Source organism: Diplotaxodon limnothrissa, linkage group LG23 (assembly GCF_057381915.1).
Source record: "Diplotaxodon limnothrissa isolate DT_005_m linkage group LG23, D_limnothrissa_male_GT1.1, whole genome shotgun sequence".
In the NCBI taxonomy this organism is placed as follows: Eukaryota; Metazoa; Chordata; class Actinopteri; order Cichliformes; family Cichlidae; genus Diplotaxodon; species Diplotaxodon limnothrissa.
The window spans coordinates 42,644,728-42,651,358 of record NC_140617.1 but is presented as its reverse complement, the minus strand read 5'-3'; the positions used below and the strand labels follow the sequence as shown (position 1 = coordinate 42,651,358).

General features: G+C 38.2%; 1 protein-coding gene across 1 annotated transcript; it reads right to left on the bottom strand.

Moving 5' to 3' along the window:
* Positions 1-4,782: 4,782 nt before the first annotated feature.
* LOC146608759 (uncharacterized) lies at positions 4,783-6,342 on the bottom strand. Its single transcript, XM_085348214.1, has 5 exons — positions 6,187-6,342; positions 5,808-5,924; positions 5,584-5,730; positions 5,174-5,284; positions 4,783-5,085 (listed from the first exon to the last, which is right to left on the bottom strand). Exons 1-5 carry the CDS (start codon positions 6,230-6,232, stop codon positions 4,844-4,846), a joined length of 663 nt encoding a protein of 220 aa, XP_085204340.1. The 5' UTR covers positions 6,233-6,342; the 3' UTR covers positions 4,783-4,843.
* Between the last annotated feature and the right edge of the window lie 289 nt (positions 6,343-6,631).

Here is a 6,631-nt window from a genome sequence, read left to right as displayed (position 1 = left end):
GAACACTGGGAATATGGAGACACAGGGGGTAGGTGAACAGGCACTCTGACAAAGGACAGAGGAAAACAGATACAGTATATACACTGAGGGGTGATCCGGGAGTGGACAAACATGGGAACACAGACTAGGATTATCAAAATAAGACAAGAAGTAGCACGAACACAGAGACTGAGATAAGGACACATGAGCTTGACACTAGGATGGAAATAAACAAACATGGGAACACACGACGGACTGAGGAGACAAGGACAACACACAAAGAGAGGGACACTGGAAACAGGTAAAGGAGACAAAACCCAGAGACAGCACTAAGACACAAAGAGAGGGAGACACAAGACGGGCTGGGGACACTAAGGGGACGCCGAGGACAGAACACAGAGACGAACTCTATGACAGACGTTACGTGACAACAAGACTGACATCCACAGGAGACACAGAAAAAACAATAATCAGAAAATTCACGAATGCAGGAAAAGTAAACTAGGAAACTTCAGTCAGTATAAGAACACAACAATAATGATGAAGCAACATTCAAAAGTCCACCAACACAAAACTGAGACAAAGACCCAGAACCATGACACACAGACACTGACAGTGTTCTTGTTAATGCTCTGCCTCCTCTGAATCTTATTTAGTTAGCTAAAGTGGACTGCAGTCTTTCATTTATTGATATCATTAATAGTTTACCCATATTAGACTCTTTCAGTCCACCTGAATCAAACATAACAACATGTTACAAGCTGTTTTGCTGCTTCCAGTGTCTCAGATCTCATGCAAACAAGTGGCTGGCTCAGTGAATGTTAATTTAGCACATGTTATATCTCTGTTCAGATATTATGTTGTACTCATTTTTTCCTTTATTCAAATAACAGCAGTTATTGTTCATTTAATCAAACGCTGCTCAATCATCCATGTAACGAAAACTTTGATTCTCTTCATCTGGATGTAGCGTTTTCAGAATCAACATTTTGGGATCTGCAAAGCAGTTTCAGCTCAGAGCACCGTTCATGTTCACTTTTGCACCACTTATTGAAGCTGCATCATCATTTCCATCGAAGCTGTGTGTTGACACAGCTTCTTCTGTCATTGCATCCTCTTGTTTTTTTCTTGCTCTTGGCCTTTGTCTTTGAGCCAGAGAGATGGAGGTCCATGGCGTCATGTAAAACTACTTTGAAATTCTGACCATTTGATAATAAATTGTGAAAATGTATAATTTGAACATATTTGTTTTCACTCAGCACTACAAGCTGTATGTTCTTGCTTTTGAGCCCCGCACTCCCTCCTTTTTCCAATTCGTTTACTTCTCATTAGCACTCAGGGATCTGCACAGCTTAGGAGTCGCTGGCTGTCCCCTCTGTGACCTTCCCCAAACTGCAGCTTAAATTCATGCTCAAGCCATCTGCCATTATCTACTAAAAATGCTATCAAACCTAAAAAAAGGATGCGGTCTCAGCTGGTGAAATTGCATTATAAACCGCTTTGAGGCAACTGTAGATAATTCATTTATCATTATTCAACATTGACAAATAGTAGTTGACTAATATCAGGAGCCAAAAGGAAACAAAAACAACAACAACCCCAAACTAAACTAATATTTCAGATGCCGGAAAGAAATGATTACAGTTGTTCAAATTTGCTGTCACCGAGTTAGGTGTGATACATGTACATCAATATTACATGTAAAAAGTAGAAAACTGAAAGTAAATCTGAAATATAAAAATAAACTGGTTCTTATATAAAACCTTTCTACTCTCTACAACTTGCCTCATTCACCCAATCACTTCTTTTTTCTCTCTGTAAGTGCTTTCTATCTAACATTAATACACATTCATCCTCCCGATGGATGCATCGGAGAGCAACTTGGGGTTAGTATCTTGCCCAAGGATATTTGGCATGCAGGCTGGAGCAGAGGGGGATTGAACCAGTAACTTTCTGATTAGTAGGTTTCCTACCTGAGCTACAGACACCCCAATTTGTGGTGCTTTGGAAACAACACGTTCTCATCCCGACAGGTAACGATGCTATGTGACAAATCATCAGTATGCGTTTGGAGGCATGAGAGCCGTTTGGAATGAATCTATACATGTAAATGTGTTTTTTGTTCTAATCATGAATCGCTTTGAAAAACACTACCTGATAGGGTTAAGGTTAAAGTTATGGATAGAGTTAATGTTAGGAGCCTCTGCTCCAAGTGTGTGTTACTGCTGCGAGCAGCGTTCGGTTGTTTTCAAATGGGAATCTGGAGCATCTCATAAGGATGCGGAAAGATACCTTTCACGTTACTATGAGATGCCTCAGGCCATGACAAACTTTTGGTATGTTATAAGAACTGAGGGCAGCTGTATTTGGGCCTTTATTGGCTACAGAGATTCATTAGAGGTAAGGGTAAGGAAATGTGGCTTCCAGTAATTGTCCTGAACATACACCTGAGAAAACTTCAAAATCAGAAAAAAAAGCATCAAAGTAATCTTAAAATGTGTAATGTGCTTGTTACTCTGCTACAACTGGGATCATGTACCGCATAAAAAGACTAGATAGTCTATGTGATGTGGATGCTAGAGCGAAAGCCATGGTTGATATTTGACCTTGTAGTATTTTATAGTTTCCTTCCTGGAGCCAAATAGAGAAACAAATGAAGGCCCCAATTGCAAGAAGATGCTAGCATAAAACAAGCAATATAAAGACAACATATTCTGATCAAATAGCGCTGCAGTCATTGTCTTCATACTGGTAGTGATGATGCATTTCTGATAAATGCCTGTAAAAGAAAGACTAACCATATATGGTGCTCAGTGGTGAAACTGCTTTGTAAGTTCCTTACAAACCATTTTATACTGATTAAAAAACCAGAAATGAGAACGCTATATCTGAGCAGAGATAAGCAACAGACAGCTGTGAAAGTAAGATATTCAAATTCACTGAGCCAAAGACGCAGCTACAGAACTCATGACTCAAGAGTTTGCAAAATATATCCTTTCAAGAAACAAAGTTAAAAATGAGCTTATTGTTCATTATGATAGCGAGCGATATTCCACAGGGCATTGACAGATCCAAACCACTTCACACTTCACACACTTTAGAATTAATCCTGAACAGCTCACCACAACATTGTTTTCTCCACGGGATCTGCACACAGGAAAATAAATAATGATGGGACATACTGAACATTTGTGGAGAAATCCAGTACGTTTTTTATGAAGCACGTATCAAGGCTTGCTTATTTAAGAGTGAGTAATGTCTCTGATAAGAAAATTATTAGAGTCTTGCTGTTTCAGAAAGTGGTTTGAGTGCTGGTGTGATTAATGACCATATACAGTGGTCCCTGGTTTATCGCAGGAGTCACTGATAGATGAAATCCATGAAGTAGCCAACTTTATTTTTTACAATTATTATAGATGTTTTAAGGCTGTAAAACCCCTCACTACACACTTTATACACTTTTCCCAGGCAGGCATGAACATTTTCACACTTTTCTCTCTTGTTTGAACACTCTCAAAGTCTTGTAGAAAAATAAGTCCAGTGTTATAGAAGGAAACCAAAGGCACCCGCCGGTGACGATGTTTTGCCGACATTGTTGTGTTTGTTGGGGAGAAAACTTACAAACATACAGTACAGCACGTCAGAGTCACACTGCTAGCGATCGAAGCTTTATGTAAATTTGACCAGCTGAACGCATTCTGTACTGTACAGGAGACACAACACGAGATTGATTGACAATGGTCTAATTGTCTACAGCCAGTCAGGACGCAGAATACAATGCACTTAAAAAAATAAATAAAAAATGCAACAAAAAAGAAAAAATCAGCGAAACAGTGAGGGACCACTGTATGTGCTATTGGATCCCTGCAAAATTCTTCTGCTCATGTTGGAGATTCACCTTTTTCACCTCTTTTTGTGTGTTGTGCCAAACAACTGGGGTACAACAACACCTAATCTATATAATCTAAGCAGAGGTGCATCTATCCAAATCTTTACAGGCTTTCTGTGGGATACCCTTAAACCCCTGCCTTCTTAGTACCACGTGAAAGGGTTTTCTCCAGAGATGGAGAGGTTATTACTAGAGATGGACCGATCTGATATTGCGTATCGGTATCGGTCCAATACTGACGTAAATTACTGGATCGGATATCGGAGAGAAATAAAAAATGTAATCCGATCCATTAAGGCCAAAACAGAGAGAATGAAGAGGAGCTTCTTCCCCCAGGCTATTCGGGGCCTGAACCAGGTGTAGGACTGGACTCTCCCAAACACGTCACTATAAGACTGGACTCTCACACACGTCACCACACGCACCACCACACATTTCCTATAATCCTATAATTCCTATAATTTATAATCCTTATCTTTATAATCTCTTCTGCTATTTGCACATTCTTTACTGTAAATTCCTAAGTTAATTTGTAAATTTTTGTAGTAAATTGTAAATATTGTAGAACTTTTCTTCTGTCATTTAATGGTCGGGCATTGTACAGCTACAAGCATTTCACCCCCATGTCATACTGTGTATGGTTGTGTGTGTGTGACAAATAAAATTTGAATTTGAAATTTGAATTTAATTGTCAAAATCCACCATATTTGTATTTTACTTTTCTATTAATTCAGGAAAATGTCTCACTGACTCCTTACGATAACCTTTAAATGTGCGTGCAAAATGATTTTGAGACTTAAAGGAAACAGAGATGCATATAGGATTTTAAGAAATTAATTCGTTAATTTTTTTCCACAAACCGAAAATTATATTTAGTTACAAAATTTTCAATAATTTTTTAAGGTCTGGTGAAATGGGAGGAAACATTGTGACAGTCATATGAAAAGCTGGGATGTGATGCTGTTGTTTCATCAGCTAAGAGAACAAGACCAGAGAGATCAGCGTTGTGACAAAGAGCAGACGGCCAACAGCTGTAGTGCCAGCAGTTGTACTACTGGGCTGTGATGTAGTTGTCATCCCAGCACTGTTGCAGAGGTCACCCTGGCAGCAGCTGGTTTCTGCTGGAGTGATTCCTGTGATCTGTGGAGATTGTGTGCTTGAGCAAATCAGCTTGGAGGCGCAGCCCTTTACAGTCACCTTTTGTCCTTCTGCAGTCACTGAGGAAATGAAAGGAAGGAATAACAGAACATTTGTCTGAGCAGAAAAGAACAAACATGCAGACACTGAATCCTGTCGGTATATTACTTGCTGATGAGATGCAGTGGTCCTCATTTCCGTTGCAGTTTAGAGTTTGTGTGCAATCGTTTCCAACACATTGGAAGCACTTTTTCCCATTTGGAGATGAGATGCTGCCCTCTGTTGAATACAGAAATATTTGTAATATTTGTTTCCCTGCTTATTTTAACTGTGTGCCAAAAACATCAGCTTGGAAAAAAAACCAACAGAAAACAATATGTTACTAATATGTTTGTTTGAGAATTTTCAATCAGGAAATTTTCACAGATTGATTATTTTGCCCTGATCTATTCAAGCAAATACGACGATTGACCCACTTTAAAATTTCTCAACATATTTGATAAAAAGATTTTTTATTTTTTAAGTTTCAAGAACAGGAAATTAGATTTCAAAATACCAAGAAGCATGATAGAAATTACCAGGGGCATCTTGAGAGTTGCAAAGATCAGAGGTGCAACACTTGCTGGTAATTAGAGTTCGGGCGCCTCCAAAGTTGATTGAGGCCTGAACACACTCCTCAGCCGCAGCACAACTTTTACCTTTAATATCAACCAGTTTTGAACCACCTGCAACAAAAAGACGAACCATTGAAAACTGAACCAGTTTAAAAGAAGAATAAAATAAGAACTATACAAAATCAAACCTGCGTATGAAGCTATTCTGACTGATGCACACTGAGTGTTGGAAGGACATTCTTTTGTTGTCTGAGCGCAGCTTCCAGAGAGGTCCGGTATGCATTCGTAACATTTCAAAGCACAGGCTGATAAAACAAAGATAAAGACAAGTAAACTTTCTCTTGCTTCCAATGCATGGACATATTCTAAAACATTCACTAAAACAGTTTGAAAAATAGATGGCTAACAGTACAATAAATAGTGCAATCATTTGTAGAATTGACAAACCTTTACTAAGATGTAATGACACTTGTTGTAAAAGCATTAAAAAAGAAAACATTTCATTGAATATTACAGAACTTGCTGGTTTAAAAATGTTAAAGAACAGATAACTGAACAAAAACTTGCCTTTAGGGAGCAGCACAATCCCAAGGATCAGCACAAAGATCTGCATTGTGTGATGGTCAGATAGAAGTGAATTTCTGTTTAGTTTCTGTTCAGTTTATAAGTAATTCTTATTGGGGGGAAGTGGTCTTCTTGCTGTGACCACTCCTTAACTCCTCCTTTGACAATGAAAGAACCTGACTATCAAAAACAAGCCTTTGAAACAGCATATATGTATATATGAATAGACTTCATAGAACCTATATCTAGATAATTAAATTGGTATTAGTTAGAATTCTCCAAAGTTAAAATAGAATAACATAGAATACCTGAATCTCAACATATGTATGAGGAAGAATAATATCTATTAAAACTAGTTTAAAAACCTGTTTAGTTCCAGTTTGTTTATTTGTTTGAAGTTTTAGTGATAATAAAATGCCTTATTGATTTTTGTATCAGTGTATTGATG

Excerpts from the sequence above, each read along its gene's own strand:
- LOC146608759 (XM_085348214.1), bottom strand. The coding sequence starts at position 6,232 with ATGCAGATCTTTGTGCTGATCCTTGGGATTGTGCTGCTCCCTAAAG. Across the intron at positions 5,731-5,807 it reads CAGAATAGCTTCATACGCAG|GTGGTTCAAAACTGGTTGAT; the intron begins GTTTGATTTTGT and ends TTTTTGTTGCAG. Across the intron at positions 5,285-5,583 it reads CAACTCTCAAGATGCCCCTG|AGGGCAGCATCTCATCTCCA; the intron begins GTAATTTCTATC and ends TGTATTCAACAG.